Source organism: Dipteris shenzhenensis, chromosome 17, assembly GCF_047967505.1.
Source record: "Dipteris shenzhenensis isolate YYH24624 ecotype China chromosome 17, Dip_SZ_1.0, whole genome shotgun sequence".
NCBI classification, from domain to species: domain Eukaryota; kingdom Viridiplantae; phylum Streptophyta; class Polypodiopsida; order Gleicheniales; family Dipteridaceae; genus Dipteris; species Dipteris shenzhenensis.
Genome location: NC_141612.1, coordinates 34,657,849 through 34,671,202, shown reverse-complemented (window position 1 = coordinate 34,671,202; position 13,354 = coordinate 34,657,849). Strand labels below are relative to the sequence as shown.

Below are 13,354 nucleotides of genomic sequence, written 5' to 3'. Positions count from 1 at the left end.
ATGATTCGCACGAAGGATCTACTCAGGTAGATTTGGCGAAATGAGTCGAAGGGAAAAAATAGACACAGGTAGGTAAAATGAATTAAGGCACAGGGAGGAGCTTGCCGCCACAGGCTATCGAGCAATCTTCATGCAGAGGAATTTTGTTCATGTGGGAGTGCATTTGGGGAATTTCGTAAGAGGGGTAGCAGCTACAGCTTGCTAGCTGAGGACCATACATAGGTATACCCTTTGGTCACCATACTTCATTGAATCAGGAATGACTCGAAATATGCCTTCGCCTGTCGAAGGTGGTGGATGTAGTAGCTAGTTGGATAGCCTACTAGAGCTGAGAAAGGATTTGATGCATGTGGGTACGATGAAAGAGATGGAGTTGGACACAATCGAGCAATTTGTAGGCAGGGGAATATCGTTCCTTCAGCAAATGTGCAATCACTTGCATGGAGGCTGTTGAGCAATCTTCATGCCATGGAATTTCATTCCTATGGATAGCCTACGGATTGGATGTAGGTTGATACTCATGAATGATGTTCAAAGAGAAGGGTTGGCCGCAATCTAGCAATCTGTAGGCCGGGGGATATCATTCCTTCGGGGGTGCATTTTTAGCCAGAGGAGCCAGACCCACAAACCAGGTTCCTTCGGATAAAAACACACCTCCACAAGAACCTCCAAGAGCCAACCATGTGAATGCTGCAGACGTCCCATGGAGCTATGGAATGTTCATCTTGCGTTCCAGCCGAAAAGTTGTTCCCATTCCACAAGTCTCATGGGTTCAGCATAGGGAGGGAAACATCTCCTTTGTTTAAATAGTTAGACAGCTCATTGAAGGAAGCCTACTCATTTCAGTTTCACAATGTTTCCGCATGTGGAGGTGCTTGTACCAGCATTCAACACAAATTTTGGGTCCTTGGATTTGCATTTCTCGTGAAATGTTTTCGCATGTGGAGGTGCTGGCATTCGCCGTAGTTTCAATTTCACAATGTTTATAGCTCTCTCTCATAGCTCTCTCAGCTCTCTCTCATCTTGTAGCTCTCTCAGTTGCCTAATCTCATCTTTCCCAGATCTCAGCTCCGAGGCCGGCCTTCTCGCGTCAGCCACCTACTCCTAGCTCCCTCCTCAATTGCCTGCTCCTAGCTCCTGCCTGCTCTTAGCTTCTGCTTGCTCTTAGCTCTTGCATGCTCTTAGCTCCCTTGCCTTGGCTCAGCCAACCAATCGCATGGGGATTTTGTCTTGCAATCGGCTGCTGTCAGCTCCGCATGCTCATTGTCACCTCAGTTGCTAGTCGATGCGAACTGCATTTTTTACCTTTAGCTCTATCCTTTGAGCTAAGTTTCAAACCCTAACCCGGAGTTGCTTTGAAACCCCAACCCAACCTTAAGTTTCAGCCCTAACCTTGCCCAACCCGAGGGTTAGTCCAACCCTGCCTTAAGTTTAAGCCCTAACCCTCCCCAACCCGAGGGTTAGTCCAAGCAAGGGGGGTACCTAATACACACAGGCCACCATGGAACCCAATGTCAAGACCTTCACCTTGATTTTAGCCAGCAGGGTCTCTTACTCGACCATTGCATCCCTCCCATTTCCCTCCCCTTATGCGAAGATGTCTAAAGAAGCAGAGGATCATTCCAGACCCACAAGAGCAGATTTATTACTTGCAAGAGGAAGTACGAGTGCTCAAGCTCCAACTTGCAGCTCTTGGAAGGAAGGTACAAGATGTGGAGAGCAGTGCAAAATATGAATTTATGCCAAGAGTACTACACAAATGTAACGTATCTCCACCAACACCAGAGCTTGTCTCCATGGTTAAGGAAATGATCACTAATCAAGTAAGTTCTATCAAAGGCAAGATGATTGTTGATGTTAGTAAAATAATAGATAAAGCTGATCTCTATATGGAAGTAAAAGAGCAAGCATACAGATTGCATAATAAAATGATTTTACACATTAGGGGGTTGAAAGAGGAGTGACTTCATGATGATGAGAAAACATCCATAGAAGACATCATCATATGCCTCAAGACAGAAATACCACAAGTTGAATGGGATGAGAATGATATATGCAATATCAATCAAAATGGCACACAAGCACAAGTCTACTTCAGAGGGAGGGCAACAAGAGTTAAGATCCTTAGACAAACACATAAGCTGAGATTTGGAGCTCACTCTAATTCAACTCAAACAAAGGAATAGTGAACACACCAAAGTGAGGGAAGCACACAAAGCATGCAAATGGGTGGTCTATCAAGATGGGCAAACTTTAATTAAGGATTTCAAATCCAAACCCAAAGATTCTTAGTCTTAAACTGATGTAATGAAGACCACTTTATGGTAAGACTTGAAACATAGTTGTATGCTAAAATAACTTTAAGCTGAGATGCCATGTGCACTCCTTGACTCTCTGATACCCAAAGATGCAGAAGCTACTCTTTTTTGGTGTGTGCTTTGTCTCGTAGGCCCGTGGGGCTTCTCAAAGCCAGTAATATCTCTCTCTCTCTCTCTCTCTCTCTCTCTCTCTCTCTTCCCCTCATCAAAATCCCCTTTTGGTCATCTTGAGTGAGGCATGGTTAACACCTCAATGCACTGTGGAGCAAAGATTTTGCTTCTGTCTGGTCTGTTTGTCTGTCTGTCTGTCTGTCTGTCTGTCTCTCTCTATTTTTCTCTCTCTTGGTCAAAATCCCCTTTTGGTCATCTTGCGTGAGGCATGGTCTTGATGTAAATGGTGCAAAGAGTTTGCTTCCAGTAATCTTGAGTGCGGAGGGGTTAACACCTTGATTGTACTAGCTTTGTTCTAGGTTCTATAGCAATCATTTTATTCTTTCAAAGCTCCTAATACCCTTTGGGGCAGCCTACGAACTCCATCTTTCTTTTCATCACCACTTTAATGCAACTTTGGCTCCAACAAACCATGGAAAGAGGCCACCATTTGGCTACTTCACGTGCTTCCATATGTGTGCCTTCTTCAAGGGTTATAGTTCTTTATTTTGTCCACCTAGTTTCTGTTTTAGCGTAGCTGCCTTATTCCATCCATGCATGCATTCTTATTTGTAGTAGTCTTTATCATTGCCGTCCACTCCTCTCAGATGGTTCTTTCCTCTTTTAGCTTCTCCCTTCTACTCGAGCTCTCTACAATTCTTCTTTTTCCATTAGTACTTCATAATTTGTGAAGTTGTGCTGATTTAACACTTGGCTCCCTCTCAGTCTCTCTTAAGTTGAGGAACATAGAGCTCTATTGGCTTATGTCTTTATACCTTTTGTTTATCTTGGGTTCTTCAGAAAAGAAAGTCTTAGTGTTGCTTAGTTCTCTTGGTTTGGTTTGCTATATTGTTACTTTTATGAGTTGGGCTCTCTTTCATTTCACTCTTTTAGTTTTCTTGAAACAAAAAGTCTTCCTAGGTTCAATTCATTTAGGATGTTTGTTATGAAAGTACTAATTTATGCAACCTTTGTTTTTAGTATGAATGAGGAAATGGATTAGTTTTGCTTTATTGAACCCATTGGCCCCTTATGGAATTTAATTCTTTGTTTATTGACCTTCCTAAGCTTAGAAGCATGAGTTTCTTTGAACTTTTTCTCTTTGGCACAGATCATAGTTTTCTTTAGTTCTCCTAGATTTTGCATGAGAATTCTCCCCTTTTGATGTTAATAAAAGCAATAAGGTTGGCTTTCTTTCTTTACATTTTTTGATAATCTTCATTTGTTATAAACTTAACTTTTCCACTCATTTTTCTTAAATAAGAGAGGAGTGTGTTTTTGTCTTAATATAACTCCCTTGTGGAGACATTTGGACTCGTCAACTTTACTTGAATCTTCTAGCTTTGCTTCTCCTATTTAAAGGCATAGCCTTTTATTGAATTTCTAACAACATAAAGAAGAAAGTTTACTAAGACCTAATTGTTGGCCACCAATCAAAGGGTTGACCACACCATCTAGCTGCTTTGGAAAGGCAATGGTGGAGGGGAAAGAGGGGTAGCCAGATGGCAAGGGTGTGGGTGACGGGGGGTGCAGGGGGGGAGCTCCCTTTTCTTGATGGTGGGGAATAAACGATACACATCAAGATTTATTGGCTTGCCTCGGTTGGGGAAGGTTTTAGTGATGATGTTGGGGTTGAAAGGGGATTTAACTTACTATTTCAGTGAGTCTCTCTATCTCTCTCTCCCGACCTCCATGCTTGCATCGCTTGTAATCCTTCCTCCTTCCTCTCTTCTACTACTACTCTTCTTTTGTTGCTGCCTCTGTTTCTGGTTCCGCGAACTTTTTGGATAGGCCTTACGAATGACTAAAGAGATTCATTTCCTTTCACTTATTACAATTGGGGAGAGTTGATTTTTGGCGGTTCAAATGAGGTAGCTTGCCAACCACAACCTTAAATGAAGGTTGCAGTTGTTAGGTGAGCAGCAATGACCACATGGTGGACATTGGGTAGTAATAAATAACTGATGCACCCAAGGGCCAAAGACACAGCAAGATGGGTGGGCCCATGATGAAGGTGGTTGGTTGGGCATGAGAAATGAGTGGAAAAGATTCACTCAAGAATCAGGAATGATTCAAATAATTATTCATTAAGAATCAAGAATCAAGAATCAAGAATCAGGAATCAGGAATCAGTCAAGATCCAAGGACAGTTTTGGAGTTTTGCTGTCACAGTCGTAGAAAGACACGCCTCTGGAACACTATCAATGCTGTTTTCCCAATCATTTGTGTAGTTTGACTACGGTTTACTTGCGAGAAATGTTTGCAATCCCGACAAATCCCCACATAATTCCTCCTCTGAGTCCTCTCCTTAATCCTCCATGATCCTCAATCATTTGGGTAGTTTGACGAGTGACCCATGGATCATCTTTGTGCAAGAATGTTTTGTTTTCGACCACGCTGATCGCATTTTGCCGGTCGAGTTCCAGCCAGGTTTGCAATTCCGACAGACGCGTTTGTTTTCTACCCAAATTCGTACTGCACCAGAGGCTGACCAGATGTGCCGGCATCGATTCGGTTCTGTCAATTTCCAGTTACACCAACGAGCTTGATCGAGGCAAGGCTAATTTTGGTGCCATCCATTTCTTCATCCACTAGAGATGGCTTCTACTTTTCATTCAATTGAAGGTCATCTGAGGGCGGACTCGTCACTATACGGTTTTACGGAATTGACGGGAGTCATCCTGTACCTTAAGTTCTTCCCTCAAGAAGTCGATTTCAGCTCGCCAAGTTGGATTTTAGCGGCGTGTCTACCTTGGAGTAGCTGTAGGGATCGCCTTGGTGTTCATGTCTGCAAGTCTTCAGCGGTCATTTCTAGCAGATATCATTTGGAAGTGTGCGAAACCTTTTTAGGTACTTTTCTTAGATTGTGTAGAGAAAATGACGGCGTTATATTGCAAGCCTTCATGTTTTTCATGCATTCATAGGCTGACTGGATGGGTACATTTCTATCATTCAATAAATTTTTAATAAGCAATCCTAACACACAGTTATTTATACGTAGCAACTTGTTTGAGATGCAGGTTTTTTGGTTATAGTGGTTCACTTGTCAGTTTTGTCCAGACGTAATTCGTCAATACCTAGACGACATACTTGTAACATGTAACAAAGAGTCCATGAAAACAAAGAGGTCAGGGAAACTAGGAAATTCTAGGGATCATGTGCACAAAGTGTTCACGATTTGGATTTGCAGCGTCAATTGAAGTTGGACCTGGATTCCAAAGGCCCCCTTACTTCTGAAATTAAGCCAGCTTTGTGGGGCCTTGATGAAGCACATTCTGTAGAGAAAGGAAAACAAGCTGACACTGACCTTTCTCAGCCAGAGGAATTGGATCAGCAATGTGCAGACAAAGATCTACATCATGACAGGTGGCCAGGGATGACAGGCACTGATGTTTTGGCTAAGAAGAATAATCCAGTGTGTGTCTGGCATTTTGGGAGTATGTTTGAAGAAGATAAGCTCACAGAAGTGCCAAGATCAGAGCAAGAGGTTCTTAATTCTGTGTACTGTGAGTTAGAGCAAGAAAGGAATGCTGCAGCAACGGCAGCTAATGAGGCAATGTCTGTGATTTCTCGGCTTCAGAAGGAGAAGGCAATGTTGCAAATGGAGGCTAGACACTATCAGCAAATAGTTGAGGAAAAAGCATTTTATGATCAGGAGGCTATCACTCTATTCAAAGAGATTATCCTAAAACAGGAGACAGAGAAACTGGCACTGGAGAGAGAGGTAAATGTATACAGAGAAAGATTTCTCAAAATGGAAAAAGAAACGAAACTCAGGAGCTCAGAAGGGGCTCAGGAGGCCTTCCAGGAGCTACCGCTGGGTATTCCAACTCCAGACGACAAGGGAGGTTCAGAGGACATTTTAGGCACGGTTTCACGATCTGAAACAGGTGAGAGTCCAAAGCAACTGTCCATTTACACAAACAAATCCCACCAAACAGTGCAGCCAGATGAAATGCTTGAGTCATGGCTTTCCATGCTCAGAGATGATCACATTGATTATGAAACCAGAGGAGCAACTGCGGTATCTGTTAATGCTCACAGTAGTGCACATGAGAAAGATGAATTCTTGAAGAATCTGGCCACCAGGGCAAAAGATATTGTGGGGGAGCTTGATTTAAACACCGTGAAGCGGTTATCAGTGAATGTCAGTAGAGACATTGAGCGAAGTCATGATTTAGGTGCTGCTGTGGAGGAACACTGGCAAGTTGTCTTAAAACAGCTATCAAAGTTGGAGGAGCAAATCTGGAACCTGAGAGCAATTCAACTTTATTTCAAAGACTACCCTTGGGTTGTAGATAGTCAACCATGTAAGGATTTGACTTGTAGAACTGTGTGTGAAGGCACAAAGAAGCAGGATCAAGTATCAGAGCAATATGGGAATTCAGGATCAAAAGGCAATGAGAAACAGAGAAGATTGATGGAAAGGCGAACATGGACTGAGCAACAAGAATTGTCTGAGGGAAACCCAAGAAGCAGATTTCACGTTGATGTGTTGGAAGATGTAGAAAGCGATTGTCTGTGTGTAGACAATTTTAGTGTCTATAAACACAAGCATTTTGATCATCCAGCAAATCATTCTTTGAACTTAGGGGCAGGCTTTGGTCATGGGATTCCCGAGTCACGTGCGGCAATTGAGCTGCTCAACTTTGGAGCTACGACAACCTTGGAAAAGCCAGACCGAAGTGAGGGACCATTTTCTGTTTCAAATTACAAAACTGAAGCAACATGTGAGAATACAAGAAAGAAGGGGCTGTCTACACCGGGTGATACACATCCTGGTAAGTGGAGTATGTCTTTAAAGCAAAAAGTAGAAATTTCAGAAAACAGGTTGCAGGCCCTTGAAGCGGCCATGACTGAAATGACAGAGGCCATAGAAATGATGAAGCAAAACGTGGGACAAACAGACAGGGTACATAAGATGGCTCAACATTGTTGTGCAAATGAGAAGCAGTCCAGGGATTTTCAAGCACAGGGGAGAAGTACTATTGCTGATTTGTTGAAGGTAATCTCACCTTAGTGATTCTGTAGTGTCTTAAATCTCACTCGCATAACAGTTTATTTTTGTAATTATGATTAATCACACAAGGTTATATTCGCTCTATACTTTTCCAGGATTATATATTAGGGTTCATCAAGATCATGTTTTGTTAAGGGTGCGATACCATTTTTGTCACTTACATTGGTTTTTCTTGAAGAAATAGAGTCCTAAGGGATGTGCAATAACTGATCTTCAGACATTGCCTGCTGCCCAATGATCCAACCGACAGGTCCGGTGGAGCCAGAGATTCTAGCAATTTAGAGCTGTGATAGATGTTCCCAGCAGGACGGACATGGTATCCTCGATTTCCATTGTACAAGAGTCTATGCTCTTGGATATGAAAAACCAATACCATGACGCTCCTGAATTTCAGACTCATTTGTACAAAGTGATGTTGGGCAATCATCCCACTTTGATTATGCCATACCTGATGGGTGCTTGTTCTATAAAGGATACCTTTATGTTGCCAGCTAGCGTGTTAGATGTTGTCCATGATTCTACGTTGGCAGACATAGGGTTGTACAGGGCATCCTTGAGAAATTAGGAAGGAAGTTTCTGGCCTCATCTTCATAATGAGGTCCACGAATATGTCTTTCAAGTTTCATTTGTCGGGTGTGCCAATGGTATAACATCCGTCGCCTTTGGAGCATTTTGACCTGATCGCCATATCATCAAGCCTTGTCATTAGGCCACTTCAATATTGCTAAGCTGGATTAGCTTTGTTGAGTCACCCGCAAGATTTGGCACAAGATTGGACTAGATTTGGAGGTATTTGTAACCTAACATGCATCCCAAGGAACAATCGCTTGCTGATTTAAAGCTATTTTCTGCATATTTGCTATGTAAATATTTGCATTATACACATGGTCCATAGCAAATAGTTGTATTGCCAGTATTGCGCACATTTGGTAAGGGTATAGTAGTCAGACTCCCAAGCATTGGGAATTTTCCTATTGTGAGGTGGAAAGAATGTTTCAAGTGCATAGGGTGACTTGAGTCAAAGCACAAGGGGTGGCAATTTTAAATTTCAGTGAAAGGATAGGAACAAGCTTGAAATGTTCTCTACTTGCATGATGTCCTGGAATTTGGACGATATGTCTTCTGTTGCACAACAGGATCAATTGGATGGATGCAAGTATTTTCTTTGGCATTCATGTTGAAGATTATCCTGTTAAAAGAAGGTTTTTGGGATGTGGTTTTTGAATATGAAACCAATCCGCCAAATGGTAGTACTACAGGAACTACCACTTCGAGTAGCACGAGCTCTTCCACTAATGCTCTTGGTCTCCCTACACATGAGAAGAAGAAGTTTGACAGAAGAGATGCACTAGCACTCTCACTATACAGCACAAAGAGCTGCTGGATTAACTTAAAAAATGCACCACCCCAAGGGGGCGGTTATACAGGGATCTAGAGCCCCCTTTGCTGGCTGGGAGGTGTGGCCTTTAAGGCCAACTAGGGAGTTGGCCAACCAGCTGGTTAGTCTGCCTGACCTGGGCCTGCCAATTGACCGATCAGATCTGGCCAACTAGGGTGGCTGGGGTCTAGATAAACCCCCCATTTGCTGAGTCAGGCCAGCCCTTGTGACCATCTTCTTGGTCACATATATGCCAGCCCTGAGGCCTATTTGAAAGGTCCATGAAGATCCCCATTGAAGGGCAGCATCGTGGCAATCCCCAAAGGACTGATCAGCCCTGCCTCTAAAAAACCAAGAAGGATCTTCTACTTGCTGCCCACATGGCACCGAGTGTGCTGCCTATGTGGCAGCCTTTTCACCTCTCCCTCCCCCATGACCTATGTAGGTGTCACTTCCAGTTGCTCTCCTCATTTGGGTGCATACAGGTTGACCCATCTATTCCAACAGGTAGGTGATCAAGCATTTGCAACCAAACACAAGGGACTATTTCAGAAATGGGTCAAGGCTGCAGGGTCTTCACATCCTTCTCAAAGCAAGTCTCATTCTCAAGGTGGGAATTCATCATCAGGGAAACCTAGTTTGTAGAAGGAAAATACAATTTAGTGCCACAAATATGGATATTCGTTGCTGAATGCAGGAAAAGTGCTAATGACAAGAAACAACTAATTGGGCGTCGACATGTGCTAGATCCACCTGCTGTTAATAATCATTTTTCTTTTCCTCCTCAGGACACACCTTTCAGCCCATACATGGGACAGCATCACCCAAATGCAAAATGTGCAGTTTATTCCATTGGGGAGAACATGGGAAGCTACGAGAAGAGCTCAAAATCAGGGTAATAATGCTTTTGATGGGCATTGTTGATTTTGAACTTTAAACATTTGAGGATGGAAAGCTCTTCCTTGAGCTCACCTTTTAGAAGGCTGTTTCGACATCCATGATAGACCTTCCACTCATGATAATGCCACAAGGGCAGTAAGTACGAATGCTGGTCATCTAATTTCAGTCAGTTGTTCACTCGCTATTGTGTAATGTTACTTCTTCTTTCTTCTCTCGTCTACTTGTGTAACCTTCAGGCCCAAGGACATCCACACAAGCCATGCAGGAGCACACGGACTACTACAGGGCAGCATGGCAACATGGACACTGCATCATAGCAGCTAGGTATACTGTATGGCAGCAGGTTGGCCTTCAGAACGGAAGACAATAGCCCCAAAAGCCAAGGAAGTTCGGCAGCAGCAAGAGAAGGAAGGGTCCATCCTGAAGCACATAGGCACAGCTCACAGGCAGCCCATCAAGTCATCCCTTCACAGCGTTGAATAACTCGAAGTCTTCCTTCACTTCTTTGTTTTCTCGAAGCTTTAGTTCTTGGAAGCGAAAGCGGGCCCGGGGGGGGGGATCATGTCTCTTTTCCTTGCTTTGTGGATCATGTTTCAAGGTAAGTGTCCGCATGCTCCCACATTTAGTAGGACGCATCATGTATAGGTATGGAGAAAGAGAATGTAGTTTTCCTGCTTGTTACACTTCATCCTTTCCTTTTCACTGTCACTAAGCACAACACCTTTCTATCATCAAATTGATCTCTACTGGTTTTGCTTTCAGCCTTCTTTCGTTTGCATGTAGTCCTAACTCTGCCTTTTACATCCATCTTCTAGCAGGGATGTGTCCCAGAAGCTGAAGCTTGGACACCATCAAGCAAAATCATGTCTTTACTAGAAAGAACCCCCTTTCCCCCCCTCCCCTTCATTCCTTCTCTTTTCTCAAGATCTAGGAATGCAGGATGCTAAGTGAGGTACTCAGCACCACTTGCCTTACTTAACTTAGCCTGCAGCTTGCCTTGCCCTCCTCTTGGTCTAAAGCTAAGTATAGCCAACAAGCTTAGGCCTCATCTAGTCTGGCTTCTTACGTTTTCTCTAATTCTAGCTCCTGCTCCCTTTCTGGGATTTGCTTTTTCGCTCACCCAGGGCTGGGAAAGCTTCTTGCAGAATATTCTGTCTTCCAAGCCTTTTGCTCAAGATTTGAGGCTAAAATGCAAGCTGGCTGTCTCTCCTGGCCACCCAGACCCTTACAGCCTTTGGAGAGGGTTGAGATTAGGATTGAAATCCAGGCTGATCAGCCTTCCCAAACACCTAGGCCCTTGCAGCCTCCATTAGTTTCGTTCAGTCCCTTTGTGCTTCGAGGTGAAAATGCCTGGCTAGCTGGTTCGGACAGGTGGCTTCCCTTAACTGCTGCTAGTACATCCTTTTATCAAACCCTAATCTGGGATGGAAGAATTGGGATTGCAAGAGGTGCTTTCTCTATATTTGTTTTAGATACAACTTTGGCAAATCTAGGATATTGGCACCTGGGTTTTTTCTGTCTGCATTAGTTTACTTTGGCCAACTAGAGTTGCATCTTTTTGCAACCATAAGGTTCATACTGGTACTGTAATAAAGTGGCTGGAGGCCTCACTTACAACTTCAGGAGTTTAGTTCTCCTTGAGGCTCTCATATTAAACAACAAAAGTTTGTATGTGCACAGCAACATTGCTCTGCTAGGCATTCCTGTGCCCGTTTATTTTCTCAAGGTTTTTTGTACAATTCATTGGATAAAACATCTATGCTAAAGTTTTCTGTATTAGCTTCTAATTACTTGACTACTCTGGACTAAATTTCGAAAGTAAACTCTATCTCTTGGGCTACATTCATGCCTGAACTTTAAGAAAGGCTATAAAATGTTCACAGTGCTGATTTCCAAATATGCAATTTGACCCATTTATTTGATACTGTTCATGTCATTTCATTAATACTCTGTTATGTTTTAATGCATTTGGAAATTTTATCAAAGGTGTGGGAATGTCAATAATTGTGCTTCCTTTTTTGTGTGTTGAAGGGATTCCTGTCCTTTACAAGCCTGAGCTACAATCTATTGGATCTTTTGGGCAAGTAAGTAGCTGAGGTTTTTAATAGTCAGATTATATTTTTCTTATGCTCTGGAATTGCCTATTTCCTGACATATTCTCTCTCTCTCTCTCTCTCTCTCCCCCCTCCGCCCCCCCCCCATCGCAGAGTGCTACCTGTATGTACTTCTGTGAAGTGCTTTTCCTCATTCCATTGCTTACCCATATCTTGTGTGTAGCTTAGCAGCTTATCTTAAAAGGCGAGTGAGACTAGCGGACGATGAGGACTTGGCAGACTTTTTATTGTGGTCTGCAGTGGAGACTTATGCCACTATTTCCAAAGATGACACACCCTTCACTGAGGAAGCAGATTCCCTGCTCAATAAACTGCCGTTTTTGAGGTCAACAAGTCTAACATGGATGAGTGACTTGAGAGGCAGAGCAGGAACAGCTTTCGATGGGTGGGATCTCTAGTCCCAAACATGATGTAACTCATTGGATTCTTGGCTGGTAGCCGCTTGTAGTATCTTGATCCCTCATACGTCGCATTGTGAATTCAGTTTTTTCATTCCTTTATTAATTTTCACACATAGTTTGACACCCTTCACAGGGTTTCAAATGCATAGCACAATCTATAGGTTTCCACATGATGCCAATTACATTTGCATTGGCTTGCCACAGAAAGAAGAAACATCACCTTCTGTATCATAGATAGCAGAGTGTTACGAAGAATGGGTAGCATGGTCACCCCTTAACTGTTGATTGTACTTCATATAGAGTGAAGCTCATTTGCAGTGGCTGATCAATTCTGCAATGACTGTTTGAGTTACATGGGAGCATGCCCATCTTCGGAAAGGGAGTTTTGTCCGATAGAGAACAATGGTTGTTTGAGTCTGTTCATATTTTCTTCTTTGCAGTTTTGCAATCTGGACACTCAAAAATCTATTTGCTTTGTATTGTCTCTTTAATGTTTACTTCAAGAAGCAATAGCAACACAGTTTGACATGAAAACAGGCCACCTTTTTAGCCTGCAGAAAGTTAAAAGCACTTTGAATGTTGCCAATACTTACAATTTCAAAGCAATAGAAATACTATGAAGACCTTTTCCTGTTGATTACCTGATCCACAATTCAGTGACTAACTTATTTTTCCACAATGAATTTGTCACGGTACACAAATAAACTGTTGGCATATTCTCTGTCAAAAGGTTAATATGTCTTGACTTTGTGGATATACCTGCGTGTATGGCATTTGATGCAACTTACTTTTCCTGGGTTTGGAGTTAAAGGAAATATGGTGACTAACTGTGCGGATGGGAGCTTTTTTCAAGAGAAAAACTGTCCACTCATAGCTTTCAAGGATTTCAATGTTTAGTGTTTCCAATTACATATCTAAAAGCCTCCCATGAATTTGCCTTCATTTGACTGAACTGTGTGCATTTTATGTAAAGGCTTGTTTTGGAGGGGCTGTAGCTCTCTATGAGAATGCACATGGATAATGTCTCCAAGGTTAATTTGGTTCCCTTTGCAAATCAAGGACTTTGTTCGTGT

The 13,354-nt window shown here is 42.7% G+C and overlaps 1 protein-coding gene across 7 annotated transcripts; it reads left to right on the top strand.

Annotated features, from left to right (window-relative positions):
* Positions 1–4,465: 4,465 nt before the first annotated feature.
* Positions 4,466–12,897, top strand: LOC147892030 (uncharacterized). 7 transcript variants are annotated; one of them, XM_087388912.1, is made up of 5 exons: positions 4,466–4,898; positions 5,000–5,318; positions 5,489–7,473; positions 11,798–11,850; positions 12,044–12,897. In XM_087388912.1, the coding sequence occupies exons 3-5, from the start codon at positions 5,845–5,847 to the stop codon at positions 12,276–12,278; spliced, it is 1,917 nt and encodes a 638-aa protein (XP_087245038.1). In that variant the 5' UTR covers positions 4,466–4,898; positions 5,000–5,318; positions 5,489–5,844; the 3' UTR covers positions 12,279–12,897. The 7 variants fall into 7 exon arrangements, with proteins under 7 accessions (XP_087245038.1, XP_087245039.1, XP_087245040.1 ...); XM_087388913.1 differs by having other exon boundaries at positions 4,466–5,318; positions 5,489–7,249; positions 7,337–7,473; XM_087388914.1 differs by adding an exon at positions 9,655–9,761 and having other exon boundaries at positions 4,466–5,318; positions 12,044–12,166.
* The last annotated feature ends 457 nt before the right edge of the window (positions 12,898–13,354 follow it).